Raw genomic sequence first — 16,994 nt, 5'->3', positions numbered from 1 at the left:
CTGGAAAATACGCACATCATTCTACTTGCAACAACYATCACAATATCTCCTCAATATTATGTGTATAATATCAATGTGATCTCTTTCTAACACCAACTGAGCATATTCAATATGATAGAATTACTTTGTGCACAGCTATTTAAAACCCACTTTAGTCATGCATCCACACTGCACAGATTTTTTCAGATATGAGAAATGTGTTCACTTAAGCACTTCATGCCACACTGACAAATCACTGACTAATGTCAACCCCAAGATGTGTTTTCTAGTCCTGTTATACTACAGGGGCACATTTGAGCATGATGCAGAATATAAAGGAGATAATAACGAGATTTATGTGTGTAATGGAAACTAGTGCATTGCACCTCCCACACACTGTTTAAGAATTATGCTCCACAAAATAATTTAAAATAACTCATACTCTACACACTGTGAACATCTTATCTGAAAACTACTCCTCTGYCTGCTCTATTATACAGGGACAAGARGCAGCTTACAAAGAACAAGCCTTAGGACTTCAGWCCCTTTGAGTTTCTAGTCTTTTCTTTTGAATACTGCAAAATGCAAAGCAGCCTGTATCACTCAAATAATCTAATTTTCCAAAGCACCTACATTAACATACTGGCTGAAGCCAGTGACAAATGCCTTAGGGCTTAGAGCCTCAGAAGCATAACCTGACAGGTCAAACTTTATTGTTTGCTCCATCCATCATCACAGACACAGTAACTCAAAGTACACAAGTCACAGTCTACTCACTGCTGCTTCTTTCTCCKTGTGCTCCTGCTGTAATTTTAATGTAGAAGCTTATTAATAAGAACATTGTCTTCTGCCACTCAGTGCTGGCTCCTTCCACACAAGTGAAAAGAAAAAGCCCCAAGTTATGCTTCTATTTTAGCAGCATCTACACATTGGGGTAATGTGCCCAAGCAAATCATTGTTGTTAATGTGTTTCATCAACAAATACTTTTTATAAATGTAATACAATGTCATACTGAGAATTAAAAAAAAAAAAAGAAAAAAAAAATCAGCCACAAAATAACTGACACTGGAAAAACCATAAACTTTCGGATGACCTAGAGGACTGATGTTCTAAACAAGATGTTCATTTACTGTGTAAAATACAGCTGATAGGCCTACATCTTCCAGCCTAAAATGGGCACAGAACTGCATTTTTCAAGACACTAATAAGATTCAGTCTTATTTAATTCAGTAAGACTTCAGCACATATATTTAAACACATTCCCTAGAAAAACACTGTTTTTCTGAGTTTTTGGCATAATGAGCAGCCARAAGCAGGAGTGTTACATATTCAGACTTCTAATTATTGGCAGCACTTACCTGGATGCCTAAATAAAAACACTGCCTTCAACACTGTAGAACTTCGTAAACAGGAAGGAGAAAAAAAATCAGGGACATTCTAAACTTTATTTCACCCTTCTGAAAAAAGCATATGTGGGCAAATCAGAAAAGCACAGGGACCAAACATTCCCTGCAACAAGCTGCCCTTCTTCAGCTTTAACCCTTGCTGTGTAAAGMAAGTCAATGTGTTATTTCCCTCCCACCAAACACCAAAACCAGAATGAAATATAAATCTTCATTAAAATTATTTCAGTACACTAGAAATTGTCACAACAAAATCCCAAAATGTTGTGGTTTGTTGATACCTTGGCCGAGGTATTTTAGACAYGGATGACTCACCCCCACACACCATCCTCCCTTCGTAAGGTTTATTTTTTTTTGCTGTTCTTGTGACAACTGACATGAAAATATGAGAAGCTGCATTATCATGCTGCAGGTCTAATTAGACTCTACGAACACTTAGTAGGTACATATAAATCTAATCTATTTAAGGAAGATRCATTTAAGTGAATCTTATCAGTGAAGTCCGGTCAAATTAAATGATCACAACAGAAAAAAGCATAAAACTGCCAAAAGACTAGACTTGTTTTTTTAAAAATGTATTTAAGGGTTATTGTGTTGTATGAGCRCTGGTGAAACTTAAGACAACCATCCCAAAACCCTGCACTTCTGCATCACTAAAAGAGGAGCACTTTCAGCTGCTTTAGAGAGCTCTGAGTATTATCAGAGCCATTTGGGAAAATGGGCTTGCACWGAATTTAAGGGAGTTGGATGTGAGAGAAACAGCCTTTTGCTCCCTGAAGCTTCACCTCTCCCTATCACTCAGCAATAGGGTGTGTGGTTTGGAAAGCTGAATGTTGTTTTATTCTGCACAGGTTCTCACACTGCCTTAACCAGCAAAGTATTTACACATCACTATCGCAGCCATTTATTGAGAAGGATTTTTTAGGGAGTTTAGAGCAGTTTTTTCTCTATATTTAAGTAACCAAAATAATATGAAGAAAGAATTCTCACTTGCAGGAACTCACCTAATAGAGACATTTAATTGTAATCTCCTCCAGAGTCTTTAGGCTTGACTTGATAATTAAAACATTCAACTCTGACAAGCCTTAATACAGTAAAATAAAAAATCCAGGAATTAAAGAGAAAATATGGATTTAGAAACTGACACAAGATGTTAATAACAAAGAACCCAGTCTGTGCAAGGCTAAATTGTTCCGGACTGAGAAGTGTTAGAATATGGAAAAACAAACTAAAAATATCTTTTCCCTGCTAGGCAAGGTTAGAGAAAGGAGATAAACATCACCATACCCCAATTAGACCAGCTTGTTTAACTCAGAGTTGCTAAAACTTGGACACACAACTTTGGATAAATTTTGGGTTCTGTCAGTGCCTTTCTGCTCACTGACCCCAGCACAAATTAAAGCAGCAGAAATTTAAAGTAATCTCTCTTAGAAGAGATTATAACAAGGAAAAACAAAATCAGGTTTTGATCCATCTGTCCCCAGAATGTCCCCAGTGTTTCTCTGTCCTGCCTTTGTGCAGGAGCCAAGAGATCACCAGACTTCAGCAGGAGCAAAGCAACCCCCATCTCCTTCCAACACTGACCAATGGCTTAGASAGAGCTTTAAGTAGCCAATTTCCAACAAAAAGAATCAGTATCTTCTTTGTAAGAGGTTTATCTAAGGGATTAAAAAAACCCTAGGTTTTTGTAGGTTTTCCTTTCTGTTGTCTTTATTTTTTATCCCCAATCTATGTTTGCAGAACTGTGTTCATGAAGACTCTCCTTCCAAAGACTAAAGAGAGAGCAACAARCAGTCTCTGAAGGAACATCATGTCCTGGGCCACAGCAATTTCTCATTAATTCACAGAATCTCAAAGYTGGCAATATGACAAAGCAGCCCTTACTCTGTAAAAATTGCCCAGAGCTCTTTGCTTTCCCCCTCTATCTGTTGAGTCACTGCAGAAGCCTCTATTTTGGCTGTTCTCACAATTCATATTATATCAGGTAAAAATCCTTGCAAACATGTATATATTCATGGCTTTAGCTGGGGAGCTGTCACAGAAGTAGCTGCAGTGCACAGATGAGTGGTTATGCAGGGCTATTTTTTTCCCAGTTAGGATGTAAAATTGGTAGAGCATTGTTTGGGATTTTGAATTTACTATCTGACACCATTGAAAGGCAAAAGCTTCTTCACTTCAACACAGAACTAAATGGGATTTGAAAGGAAGCTCAGGAATTTGCAGGATTGAATGATTATGTGAGCAGAGTTCAAAAGTGGWATTTCCCAGCTCCCTCAGAATTTAACAAAGGTTACCTCAATCAGGGGAAAGCACCGATTTTTGTCCTGGATTGTTAATTTGTGGCCAAGACACCCCTATGAGGCAGCACTGGAAAGACTGCAGGAGGAAGAAAGCCATTTTTTAAGCCTGTTAATTGACCAAAAGAAAAATGCCATTCTTCAAGGATATGCAAAATTGCCCTTTACACTTAACTATCATAAGACACTGACATGGATTACAAGGTACAGAAGAACAAAGATCTACCTTATTCCCAATTTTCTGCTCATTCTAGARACCATGCAGAGAAAAACACGATATAAACAACAGGATGTCTTTAGGGTACACAGCACTTGATCAAACAACATTGCTCACCTCATGCTTCCAGCCAAACAAACTGTGCAGCTGTGGATGCACAACACAGAGCTCCACGTGTTTTGCCTTCTGAGAGGCAAAATTTATTATTTAGGAATTTCTTATGCAATAACAGCTTTTCACAGCTTTTGGATTACACAACTCAGGTCTCACTGGCCCAGAGCCAGTCTCACAGGCTGAGAGAACATCTGCCTCATGGGAATGCAGWAGCCAGATGTGCCAGAGTCGAATGGGTGATGGACAAAGGTACCCAACATTTGGCAAATTCCAGTTGTCCCACGGTCCTCTGGAGTTTCCCAGTGGTTATTTGGGGAACAAAGTCAGTAGTGCTAAAAGCCTTGTGCCAGATGTATTGCTGCAGTTAAGAACACCCCCTGCAGCATATGGAATCAAATAATGAAATAGGGAAGACCCTTGAAAATCTGCTGCTAGAATAAGGAAGTAGTTAATTTGCTGTAAAGTATTYTTCCTGGAGAAAATTCCATCAGAACTGTCACATCTGAGGAAATCTGTCAATTTCCACAAAGAGATATAGGAGAGAATAACTTATTCCTGTACCTCCCACCAACAATCTTTAAAATGTACACAGGGAACAGATGCATAAAGATGACTTGATTTTCTTCCCCATGGATTTCTTTATCCATATCCTGTTACGTCTCACTTTCCCCCACCTCCTCTCTTATTTCCTTAATTTTCCCTTAAAAAACAGACCAAAGCTAAAAGTTGACAGAGAATTTAATCCAACTCTTCATTTAATTGGAGACACAATGACTATTAATCCTTCCTAAGCCTTTGCAGAGTATCTTGTTTTCCATGAGGAGAGGCCAAGTCATCCCTCAGATAAACCAGAGAGGAAATGCTGTGCAAAACCAAACTGTGCTGGACTAAATACTCAATAGTTGGACACTTCAACAAGTATTTGCTAATTGTGCTTCTTAACACAGACCCCTCCCAAATAAACGTAGCAGACTTCACATTGCACAATTTAACTAATAGTCTCATTATTGTGGTTGGTGTTTTATTCTGTCTCAAGATTGTTGGATTTTTTTTCCCTTTTGTACATCCCTTAATATCAAATTTGTTACCTAATGTTATGACAACGGGAGGTGATTTTTACATTTTCAAACAGAAAGAGACATGATCACGGACTTAATTAGTTCACTACGATTTAATTAAAATTTGCAGAACAACAATGTACCTAATTAGAAACATAATAATTATGCCAATGTACCTTTCCATCTTTGAAGGGACCATTAGTCATKGAGGTGGTATGTTTTGTAATTTAAGATCATCCTAATTTTCATTTTTGACTAGTTAAGTACAGTCATCGTCATGTTCAGGTAATTGCTTTATTAACAAGCTTAATTAAAGTTCCTGTAAAACTGACAGCTACAAAGTTATTCTTCTTAATGTGTTGCTCACAAATACATTAACTAATTACACCGAGCTCTTTACAGGGCTTATGTACCTCATAAGCTTAATTCATTAGTACTTTAAAGAGCTTTGAAAACTCTGACTGTAATAACCTATGGAAGAGCTTKGCATTGTCACAATACTAAATAAAGCTGTTATACCCAGGAAACTTCCTTGTACATGTGAGAGATGGTGTGCATTTGAAAACACCTGYATTTCAAGCAGTGACTGGAAAAATATCAGTGAAATTTTTGATAAAGTTAAATTCCTTAGAGTCCAAAGCTCATGGGAAAGGGTAATAGGGAGTTTCCAGAAATACAAGCAAATTCTGCAAGTTCARAAAACACTCATTTTTCAGTTGCTGAAAACAGGGTTCAGGGACAGAGAACATACAGGCCACATCTGTGTTCAAATTTTGCCATGCAGAAGTGCTGAATTACGGGTGTAACTGAAGAATCCCATTGCTTAGAAGAATTACTTTGTCATCTGGAAAATAAAACTAGAACAATAAAACCCCATCACACATTACAGGCTTATTATCCCTTTCTACTTTAGCACTTGTGTGCAGCAGATGAAATAATCCACGTCAAGTCTGGAAGATTTCAGAGAAAGAATGAGACAGGTTTAATGCCTAAAGGATGGTGAGACTTTCTAAAGCAGTACAACTCCCACACATGAAGCTAAATCAACTCAAGAGTCATCAAAGTTCTTGGTTTGTCTCCTATAGTTTAGGGACCCTTAAATCATTGTAGCACAAGATGTGAGCATGGCATTTCCATAATTTTTAACATTTTAACACTATATGTTGGAAATCAACACCACTGAATATTTTCCTATGGAAGATTAAAAAGAAGAAAGATTCCTTTGACTAGCCCTCAAATTAATTGTAGGGATGTCTTCTGTCTTTGGTGGAACTGCAAGGCTGAGTTAAACACCGTGAACCTCTGAGTACACCAACCAGTAAGCTCAAGGAGCTTTAGTTTACCTTTTGTTATTATTTTCCCCTATGACCCTTATTAATCTGGATGATTGTCCCCATTTTTTTCAAGAAATTCTTGCCTCTAGGTCTACAATGTCTTCTGAGAAAAAGCCAGAATTACTCCAGGATCACATGGCTTACTGAGAGCCTGTGAGATGTGTATTTGGTATGTGTGTATCTTCTCAAGGTGAATCTCTGTGCATTTATTGATACCGTTGGTAAAAGATACCAGACACCCATGATCATTCCTGGACATAAAAACATTATYGGTTAGGACACTAAGATATACTATTTTATTTTAATACTCTCCCTCCTAAAGCATTTTCTGCTCATTTACCTAAATTTGTCTTCTGAAAAAAAAAAAATTAAAAACTGAATTTTGTTACAATAGGAGCAATCGATASTAAAACATACAATAAATAAAGATGAGACACAGTCATTTCAGAATAAATGTTCTAAAAATCTCCTTTGGAAAAAAAACCCAAAATCCAAACAGGAAACTTCAGGAAGGTGTTTCATTGACAGGCAAACATGTCAGCATCAGGAAATGTTTCATGTCTTCATTATAGCTGTCAGGCTGATATCATAAACACAATAGTTTGGTGAGTTTATAACAYTGGCAGAACATCTGATGAAAATCAGATATTAGGGTGAGAAACAGGAAAGGCCAAAAACCCATTTGGAGCTGACAGAGATGCAGGTAAGATGCACGGAAATGAGTTAATAACATGACAGAATATGAAATGAAATCTCTTTACTACATAATGTCTTACAGAATCAAGAGTGGAGACAGAAAAACATGTTTTCAAAATGAGCCCATTTTAACCACAAACACCAAAGCTAAATTACTGCAGCACACACTCCTAGAGAGTATTAAAGGCAGTGTGTGGCCATTTTTCCTGCAGTTTGTGTGTACAGATGACAGTTTCTGCTCAGATTTGCTCCTTTTGATCATGCAAATCCTTAAGCCAAAAGAGGAGAGAGGCTGAAATGGCCAAGGCATGGCAGCATTTTAATATTTGTGTCCATTAATAGGTGGAGAATTCAAGCTGCAAAGCTGACAAAATAATGTAGCCGCATCCTCAGTGTTACATCACAGCAGAGAATTTTTTTTCCCCCTAATAGTTTTATTTTCCTATTTGTTTGGTTTTTTCTTTTTTTTTTGTGAAGGCTATTTTTGGATTTTAAWAGATAGTTTTACTGACTATCAGACATTACTTTGCATGCATAAAGATAAGAGAACCTTAAGGGTATTCCCCAAAACATGCTTTCCAGTGCCTGAAGTGCTGTTTTTGGGACATGTATCCAAGACATGGAAGGTTTTATTTGCTAATGGGAGATCTGGAATGCTGAATGGCTGTGAAGACATTTTCTTTTATTGAGTGAAGCCCTAAGGTGATCGTATATTCAGTATAACAATGAGCCAATTTATCCCCACTGGGTTATGGGAATTTTTTTATGGTACCATATATGCTGCATCTGGCACAYAAGCCCATTAAAACCACAGGCTAAATGAATTGTAATATGTTACCCATGCTGTCTGGGAAAAAAAAAAGAAACAATTAAAAATAAATCTACCACTGAAGAATGATTCTGCTAAAAAATATTCTGATTTCTGGAGACCACTAAAAAAAAAACCTATCCCAAAATCCTCTTTTCTGAACAAAGACAATCTCACCAAATGATTTTTTTTTCCATTGCATCATCAATATTAACACTGTTCTACTTCATTAAGAGAACAAGCTATTTAGAGAAACATGAATCAGGAAAGTCACAAGATTCTGATTTGGCTTTCTGATTTGCTGTTTGACAAATATGGAAAAAACAACATTTACCAGCACTTTTCACACCAAAAAAAAAAAATCCTAAACTAACAAAGACTATAATKTAATACTGCATAATAACCAAAGGTGTTTCATGTTCCCCCCAGAGCAGATGAGCAGAGCTTACCTTGGTGCTGTAGGTGTGTCCATCAGAGCCACAGACAGCGCTGGAATGAGCCAGGGGACAAGGCTTGCACTTTGCCATGGTGGCTGCTCCAGCCCAGTGCTTCTGGGCCAAGTTGCCCTTCTTTTGTCGAAGGCTGCAAAATAAAACACACCATGGTTTTTGAATGTTTGTGTAAAACAGAAGAACTGAGGTTTCTCTGGATAAAGCTGGATTTTCAGCACAGTGTTAATTTAGAATCATTTCRGTTGGAAAAGACTTTAAGATYGTYRAGTCSAGMCATTAACCCAGCACTGCCAAGTCTAYTAAACCATAATTTAAAGCAAGAAAATTAAATACTAACAATGCTTTTRTAATATGGCACATTACAGCAGGCAATCTAAAAAGCCATAAATTGGTAGGCAGCCCTAGATTTACAACACTTGGTGGTTTCATTTTGATTTATAACTACAAATCATTTCACTTCAGAAYACAGCATTTGTTGAGCCACACAGCATTTCTGGCGATGTAGGCACCATTACACCAGGTTTTATTTAGAGACATTTTCACCAGGCCTCCTCAAAGCTGCCAAACTACTGCTAAGGTAGCAATGATCTTAAAATCCTTCAAAAAACAATGAAATTTATACTRTGCTTATAAAAATGTACAGAATCACTAAACACTTTTGTCACTGTTGGTGCAGGAGCCCTCTCGATACAGCAGCACTGAAGGATCAGCTTCTCAGATCAATCACAGTCCCCCAGGAATGCTATGAATTCACCAAGATCATCTCCAAATCCACCAATGTGTGCCCCCTGGGAGTGATTGCAGTTGTCTTCAAGTTATAGAATACTCAATTATTGCATTAAAAATGTCTATGGAAAAAGACATCTGCTCCAAAAACTTATTGCAAAACACGTGCCATTGATTCTGACTACYGGCTCATTTTCCTGTCATAATGAACTACTTGACTGATAGGACATTAAGTAATTATCACCAGCCTAATGTTGTAARCTGCTTAAAAGTTTGCTTTAGAAACCCCAGTCCAGTGTTACAATGCAGATTCATTTTGGTCATGTGTACTTGTCTTTCACTTGAAAGCACTTACAAGGGAAGGAAAAGCATTGCAGCAGCTTTGCTGGAGACTGGTAAGAAAAATAGCTGCCATCTGTTCTTATACCACAGGAAAAAAAAAGATACAACAGTTCAGCTAGAAATGCATTTCAATGTGCTGCTGAATGACTTTATCACACTTTTAGAAAAATATATACAGATTTTTTAAAAGCAATTTCACTACAGCTTCCAATTTGCTACATGATACCAACKCTGATGTAATGACACATTCAGCTGCTAAATAATATAAATTCTGTTCTTTCATCTCAGTTCTAGCTTTCCCCAAGTCTAACCTTTGCCAGARATGAATACTACTATTAAGACGATTGTGTCCACAGAAGGAATCCAATCATGATATAATGAACTTTGAAAACAGAAGCCAAGYATTTAAGACTAAATTCCCTTGTTATTTTGAAGAAGTCTCCCTAATGCAGAGAGCAGCATCCCTGTTTCAGATGCATTCTCCTCACAAAGTTACCATTACAGCAGATGCTAAATGCTGTGCATGGTTGGTTACTCAGATCTGAACCCTTGATGCAGCTCTGCGGATCTGATCTCCTATACTGAGCCTGTACAAACTGTTTATTTAAGTTTTCCAGAGTAACTGATTTCTCTGCAGCCTCCAACAATGCTTTGTTATCAAAATGTAATGATTATCTTATTTTCTTGAGCTCTTCTGATTATAGGCATGACTTTAGCTTTTTTTTTCACCCTGACAGGAAAATTTCCTCATTTATTTTACTTACAGCCCTGCACTTCTGGAAATACACAAACTCAGAGCCAAAAATATGTTTGAATGTTGCACTGTAGATACTGATGAGCACAATCTAGAGGCAAATGTGAAAGGAGCTGTTCTCCTCTGGAGACTACAGAAGGTCATAGCACAAAGCAGACTTTTTACCTTTTCACTGACTTTAATTTCCACAATCTCAAMAGATAGAACCTTTGCTATACATAAAATTGCTAAGAAGAACATTTTAGGATTAGTCATAGAAAAACAGCYAAGAAATGCTAAACTTGAAGTGTGTGATTTAGTGCTATCATCATCAAAGCCATCAGCCACGAAGCGTGGAGGATGGAGAGGAGAGAGTGAACTAACGAGCTCCTCATCAAAATTAAATATATTGCAGCTCTTAGCTAGACTGAGGGCTAACAAATCACAGAATCTGAGTGGCAAGCATAAAACAAATTGTACAGCATTTGTGGACCACACTGCAGCAGATACTCTACACTAAAACCTTAAAAGAAAAGTCCAGTCAGGACAGGGCTCCTTGTCCATCTCTGCACAACCTTACACCCTCCTGCCTTTAATTTATGTAACCCTTCCTTCTTTGTTCCCTTCATGATTCATCTTGCAARAACAGTTCCTATTGAGAAAATTTTGGTGACCCTGATGATGTTTTTCACTCTACCATCATCACTTTAAAAAAAAAAAAAAATGGATTGTTTCACGCCATTCCAGCAGCTCATGGAGTCTGGTGATCCTTTCCATCACTTTACTGAGAGCACAAAGAACATGCACAGCCTTAGGCAATACCAAGCCTGGTGTGTCCCCTCAGTTGGGGACCAGAACAGGCTCACCTGAGGCCCATTTGCTCTGTTTCACCTTCAAACAAAACAAGAAATATTTACTGTTCCTAACCCCACATCCATCTTCAGGATCTTCATTTGAGAATAAAAGGAAATTTATTCTCTCAAAGAGAGATATTTAATAACAAGGAGAATTCATGGTGGAGTAGATCTCAAAGCATTTCACTAATTTGAAACAAAAACAAAACAATTTTAGTAGAACTTCATGTAATGTGTATAATGAGAAACCTGCAGCTCTCTCACTCCTGCAGGTGCATGGAACTGGTAGCACAACAGCCATTTTTGTTGCAAGAAATAGTCTGGCTTTCAAAAATTAATTTATTCCTTTCAAGATGCATTTTTTTCCCAAATGATAGTGMAAAGTATCACTGTATTTGAAGAAAGTCAAAAGCAATTTTTGTCAGCTTGGCCAAAGGAGGAATACCTGAAAGTTTTAACTGGACACCCAGATCTCACACTCCCACCAAAACTACAGGTGAGCACCTACCTTACAAAAGGAACATCTGTTTTCCAGAAACAAAAATGTATTTTTCTGCAGTCGTATTTTGAGAGGCTGCATAGGACTTTTGGAAGCTTTTCAATCCTATAACTCCTAACAACACATCAAACATCCAAACAAACAAATTAAAACCTAGACAAGAATATTGGCTTCCTTAAGCAGGCAGCCAGCAAATCCCTTCTCAATGGAAGTGCACATTCACACACTCTGGGAACACGATCTGCTGTGCTAATCATCTTGGTTTAGAACAAATATGTCAGGAGAAAGCCAGGCCAAAGCAAATTAGACCTTCTTTTCTTTTTTCTTTTCTGACAACCAACCTTAATCCTGCTTTAAGACTCTGAGTTAAAAGGATCTACTGCTATTTTCAGTATTACAGAAGCAAGCACACGTGAATGTTTTGGTTAAGAATTACAAGCAAACCCTGCCTGCTTTTTCTTTGCAGAGTGGTGAACCAAAAGGCAGAAGATTTCAGGAGTTGGTAAGTTTTATAGAGTTCAGCCTCTTGGTGTTTTAACACAWAAAGAAATTCCAGCAGTTTAAAGCACTCACACTTCACACAGGGAGAATGCAGTGACTCGAGTTGATCACTCTTTCCACACTGCAGAAATACAGGGATCTGACATCTGCTTGGCGTGCACAGGAGCAGGGAGAGCCTCAGGCTCTGCAGATGCCACCAGGCAGATGCCAGGACAGTGCATGGCAGCTCGGGGCAGCCAGAGCCACCAACACCTGCACAGCAGCACAGGGCATCCCAGCACAGAGCCTTGGCCAGGCAAAAGGGAGCTCAGAGGAAAAGTGGCTCCACTCAAGGTTTTATGGCTTCCAGGAGCGCCCTGAAGAGCCAGARGCTCAGCCCTGGCTGGGTGCATCAGTTCTGGGCATGGAGAGCCTGCTGGGGAGTCTGAACTGTGCCTTTGAGTCAGCGAAAGTTTGTCCAACAAAACATCTCAAACTGACTYGTATTAAGAAAAAAAAGATCAAAACCCAAAAATGCAAAGCTTTAATTGCTGACCAAGCCTTTGATTGGAGGACATAGGCTGAGCTATTCAGCGAATCTCTGTACCTTATAACAATTTTCTCAGGGACAGCAAAGAAGAGCATACATGGAAATAACCTCTGGCAAAGCCAGGGGTCAAAATAAAGGTACTTGCAAAAATAAATAGTGCTTTGTTTCTTTACATTTACAGTTTGATTTATTTACATTTAATTTTAAATTTGACACATTCAGACTTTTCGTTATGAAGAAAATGTACAACATTAAGAGCATCTTGCTCTGCTTTCAAGACCAGTTACTCCCAAATGCACATACAGTAAATTAGCAGATTAAGCACTGATGGGTGTAGTGCAATCACAATTCAGGTTCCTTTGGCAGGCTGCTGTTTTGAAAGTCCTGACAAACTTTTAGGATGAGGCAGAGAGTAAATAAAAGCTTGTCCATAGGACTTGAGAACTGATTCAGTAACTTTATTGGACAAGAAAAAGACACTTTACCCAAAGGTGTTTTTGTTAGTTGAGTTTTCAAAGGTCTGCTGCAAATAATAGCAGAAAGTTTCTCAAAAACCCCAACAAAGAAGTTACACAGTTTCTTCTGACAGAAAGTATCAGGTAAATAAATGGTGAGATTGGTACTGTCTCTTCTTGTTCTTTAACTTGCTGATTCAGTGATGTTACACAAACATAGAATTTGGTTCAATTCGTGTTGCAAATTACTTACACCTATCCGGTTTTCTGGGCTTAAAATCATACAAACACTTACTTCAGGTCCTATTTGAACAATATTGAGCTGGTCAGGATTTTTTTTTAATAGAACAGGTGTGAAGTATAAAATACTGACTTGACAAAACCAAATAATTTCATGGCGATAAAGTAGTGTTACTGAACTTTTACTGACATTGCCATTCCTAGATGGGCTGCAGGAAAGGCCTTTTCTTCCCAGCAGTCTCTTCCAGAGACTTTTTCCATAAAGCAAAAGCCATGTCACCATCCTCAGGGTTTGCAGGTTCCCTGGAGGTTATTTTTGAGTTAGGCACCCAGGGCGGGGCTTGTGCAAAGATTCTTCTGTCTTGGTGTGTCTGCGAGTTGTGTACTGGAGTTTTCAATTATAGYCCACATGGAAACATTCCTCAGGTTTAGGATTAACTTCATCCATCTTTCATTCTTGCTACAATTGATATAAACCCAAAATTCCTCAGTCACATAAAACTATTTCAAGCTGTAATAAAATAAAATTGAAAAGTTCAGTGCACCAGAGCGGRTACCAGAAGCTGGAGGGAGCTCTGACAGCAAACTTGAATGGTTTCCTGAAGCTGGAACRCTTCAGTGTGGGAACAGTTTAAAATGTACTGTCTGTACCTTCTCCATGCCTTATGCACAGTTTGCTCATGTCCCCCTGAAGGAAGCTTATCACACTGAAGATAAGGCCAGCAGTGCCTGCCTGTTTTTATCTTTCCTTTGCATAAGTTGTTTCTCTTGTTCTCGAGGAAAAGAATGACAAACCTGAAATTTGCCAGTATAAATGGCAATGTTCTCTCTCCTCCTTGTATCTTTTTTGTATTCTGTTAGAGTGAAGAGCTTGGCCTCATTTCTAGAATCTTTCATATTTTTCAGAAGAGCTGTGTATATACCTTGAGCCACTACCAGTCAAGATTTGTGAAGAAAATATTCTACACATATTACCTTAAAAAAAGAAAAAAGGTACCATGTTATTGAATCTGATACAGAGTCTTTAATACAAACTCTGTAAAATGAGAACAGACATATGATTACAGCAATTTCTCTACCTGGGTTTTATATTTTCRGATACAAAGAATAATACCATGCAGCCTTGCATTTCAGCATCATCCCACTGTAATTCCATAGTATCACTTTCCCTGATTTCAATATTCAATTATTCAAGAAATAATTTCAAGTATCTGATTTTACTTTCTCTTGCTGCCTCCCTATCTTCTCGCCAGCACATCTGGCTTAAAAGAGCCAAAAGAAATAAAAAGGCCACGACTCATTGTACCTTAGTGGCTGTGCAAACGTTTTTAGTGGGGCTTGGTGACAGCTGGGGACCCTTCTGGCAGAATGAGACTCATTCAAGACTGGCCCCCACAGTAAATGGATACTCTGCTTACTTGCTGTTCTTTCAAACAATGGCACTGATGAGATTATTTTGGGAATGAAATCTGTCCAATGATGAAGAGCACCAGCAGCCACAGGAGTGTTCCCAGAAAACAGCTGGTACTCAGGGCTGGAGATGTCAAATTTAGGGAAGAGTTAARGCACAAATCTCAGCTGATGAGGTGAGAGTGTATCAGGTGCCATTCCAGTGAAACGAAAAACAAGTTATTTCCAAGGGAAGAGGGAGAGTCAAACCTCTATTTCTTACCAACAGTAGGAAGACTTCATAAAATAAGCATGGGGGAACCAACACACCAGAAAGAACTTGTCAGCTGGATACAGGGAAGGTTGAAAGTTGTGCTGTAGTGTGTGTTTGTGTGTTCTGCAAGAACACCCGCTGACACATCTTGCAGGGAAAATGCCCTGAAGATTCCTGCATGGATCCCACCAGGTGCAGCTGGCAACTAACTCTGGAAAGAGAACAAAGGGTCCTGGGGCCCAGGGTGCTCAGGGTTACTGGTTCTAGAGATGAAGGAATCTTTTTATTTTTWTACTTTCTGTGTGTTTCAAAAGAAGAAATGACTTGGAAAAGCTGRCATGGGTTCTCAGGGCCTAGAAGGGCAGAAAATCTGTAGTGAGTTAGACTGACTGAGGTGCTGCAGCTGCTGYAAGTGATTTCTCAGATCCAGCAACACCAATCAGAGAAACCCAAACGCAGCTACTTGAGAAAAATTACCCAGAAAGCAGAAAATCTGCGTCTAAACAGATATAAGATGTAATTTAAATATGGATGGTCTGAAACAGCCAGCACAGCTCATTCTGCACAGTGTCATGGTCTCAGTACAAGTATCTTTGTGATATGTTAGTTCMTGGCTTTATTTATTCCTGGATTAAAACTGATAAGATGGTTTATAAAGGCCATTAGAGAAGCACAGGGATTTCTGCCTTTGAGCACTTCCAYACATAAAAATGGTGTTTGGAAGTTCCACTTACAGTCTTAGCTAACAGATTATTGTGCTTACAGGCAATTTATTTTTTAATCTAAATTCTAAATGATTTTCAACTTTTAGCCCTAATACATATGCTCAACAGCTGCACAGGTATGAAAACAGGCAAAGAACACAAAGGAAAAGAAGCAAACCAAAAAATCCACACAAACATAAAATCCCAGTGTTCTTAAAAGCCATTGTGCTCTCCTGAATAAATAACACAGCTTCTAAACTCTGCCTGCTCTCATGAATTTTCATAAGAGAATTATTTTCCTTTTCATCCTTATTTTTCCACTAACATAAAAAGGAATCTCAGACACCAAACTATGTAAAAATAAAATGAACTGCCTTGAATTTCAAAGGAGGAGGGGAGATAGCAGGAAGTTCGTAATTAAAGCTGAAATCTTAGTGCACACTCCTCAGTGTGCAGGAATCTCCAGCAGCCTCTTCAGTGTCCTGGATTTCATGTGCTGGGTGAGATGCAGGAATTTGGCACCAAGTGCTTAAAGGTAAAGGGAGTAGAAAATGTAATAGTTATTTTTTGGCACTGGCCTTCTTTCTTTGCTTCTAGGACAGCCTACTGTTTTTTTCCCCCAATAGCAAAGAAGAATATATTTTAAAAGAATAAAGGAACTTTTTTTCTGCCCAGGGTCTGATTACCTTGATATTAAAATAATGCATTGAYCAGGTCTGCCCCCTCCTGCTGGCAGAGCTTGCCAAGATCTCCAAGGAAGCTGATGGTGTGTGAGATTAATCTGAGCTGTCAGGTTTGTTTGGGGAGGAAAGCTGATCCTCCCTCACCATGCCCTGTTTCATGCAATYAGACAGGTTCAAAATTGTTTTCACCAAATCTGGCAGAGCAGTCAATTCCCACCATTTCTCTGCTACAGTTCATATTTTAGCTCCACAGTCAAACCCTGGATAACATAGCTGTGCAAACACAGGTGCAGGTTACTCAGCAAGGCTAAAATTCAAGGCAGATTTCTGGGCAGCATTTAGTAACACTTTAAAGCCACACCATGACTGATGAATCTCCCAGAAGCTGAGGACACACAAACTTTCAAACCATCCTCACTCTGGGCTGAATGCAGGGGTCTGTGAAGTTAACACCACCAGAACTCCAATGTCTCAATTCTCCMCAGACATTGAGCATTTTGGCAGAATGAAACCATTGGAACAAACAAATGGGCTGGGATAGGGGACAGACTCACACTGGGGCTCTGTCAGCTCCACAGCCTTTGGTTCTGTTTATAACCCAGCCTCATTTATTCTGTCACCTGCAACACAATCCTTAATTCTACATTCCAAAAGGCCCTACTGCCCAAAAAGAGAAAGTTTGGCTGGTTTTGGTTTTCTTTTTTTT

At 38.7% G+C, this 16,994-nt stretch overlaps 1 protein-coding gene across 1 annotated transcript in view; it reads right to left on the bottom strand.

The window, feature by feature from the left end:
* Positions 1 to 16,994, bottom strand: part of SPOCK1 (SPARC (osteonectin), cwcv and kazal like domains proteoglycan 1) — a gene marked incomplete at its 5' end in the record, with an annotated part of 177,674 nt that overhangs the window by 78,365 nt on the left and 82,315 nt on the right. Inside the window, one exon of the mRNA XM_057373693.1 lies at positions 8,357 to 8,489. Coding sequence (XP_057229676.1) covers positions 8,357 to 8,489 — 133 coding nt within the window. The remainder of the gene's footprint in view (positions 1 to 8,356; positions 8,490 to 16,994) is intronic.

This window comes from Malurus melanocephalus, unplaced genomic scaffold (assembly GCF_030028575.1).
Source record: "Malurus melanocephalus ecotype Western Australia unplaced genomic scaffold, MMel_1.1 scaffold_205, whole genome shotgun sequence".
NCBI classification, from domain to species: Eukaryota; Metazoa; Chordata; class Aves; order Passeriformes; family Maluridae; genus Malurus; species Malurus melanocephalus.
This window is presented reverse-complemented; position numbering and strand designations above follow the sequence as displayed.